The sequence below is a fragment of the Sphaeroforma arctica genome (genome assembly GCF_001186125.1).
Source record: "Sphaeroforma arctica JP610 unplaced genomic scaffold supercont1.10228, whole genome shotgun sequence".
Taxonomy (NCBI): Eukaryota; class Ichthyosporea; order Ichthyophonida; genus Sphaeroforma; species Sphaeroforma arctica.
Genome location: NW_014030330.1, coordinates 1 through 969, shown reverse-complemented (window position 1 = coordinate 969; position 969 = coordinate 1). Strand labels below are relative to the sequence as shown.

The 969-nt window shown below is 39.0% G+C and overlaps 1 protein-coding gene across 1 annotated transcript; it reads right to left on the bottom strand.

Annotated features, from left to right (window-relative positions):
- Positions 1 to 438: 438 nt before the first annotated feature.
- Positions 439 to 768, bottom strand: SARC_17276 (hypothetical protein; the record flags this gene model as incomplete). The annotated part of the gene is made up of 1 exon (XM_014288629.1): positions 439 to 768. A coding segment is annotated over one exon (330 nt), but the record flags the coding sequence as incomplete, so codon positions are not given.
- Positions 769 to 969: the final 201 nt, after the last annotated feature.

Here is a 969-nt window from a genome sequence, read left to right as displayed (position 1 = left end):
ATATATATATATATATATATAAATATATATATATATATATATATATATATATATATATATATATATATATATATATATATATATATATATATATATATATAACAGGATGAAAGTGTCGCACGCCTGACATACACGAGCAGTGTAATAGCAATTTCATCCTGTAGATATGCGTCTGTCTAGATAACTGATGCTGCGACTAGCCATTGCCATGCACTAACCAGCGTCGACAAGTCAACACCATCTCGACCGAATATGTAAATGTGTTATCCACCAAACAGTGTCCATACTGTGATAAGGCACCATGGTGAAACCCACTACACTATACGTAGCAGATACATTCCATTCCTGACGATTCCTGATTGAACCACTAACCAATGACCCAATGACTCAACCCACACACCCACACATATAAATATATATATATATATATATATATACCTCTGGATACGGTACAAAGCACTCGGCCTTAGCGTCCATCACCGCCACCATAGACTCTAGACTACACGGTGAGAACTTGTCATTGTTGGGCAAGCCTCCGTCACCCGCATGAGCATCCATAATGTAGTCACCCTCTAAGCCTCCGGGCGAACAAGCTCCTTCCGGATCGTGTTCGGACCCAAAATTGTGACCAATCTCGTGGCCCACGGTCAAAATCATCACCGCCTCGGGTACCGATGCCCCGAAATTCAGGGCTGTGGTGAGACCTGTGTTCAAACTTTTAAGACCGTTTCGGGTATTGACCTGTAGAGAACATACAATGCATCGCATAATGAGCTGCGAGGCTTTCGTATCGCCTTCGATATTTTGTTAATTTATGGTCAAGTATACATCTATTATCGATCTAGTTATCTATCTATCAATTATCAATCTATCAATCTATCTATTTATCTATCTATATATCTATCCCACCCACCCATCTACGTACCAACCAACCAACCTACCTATAATCTACCTATATATATATATATA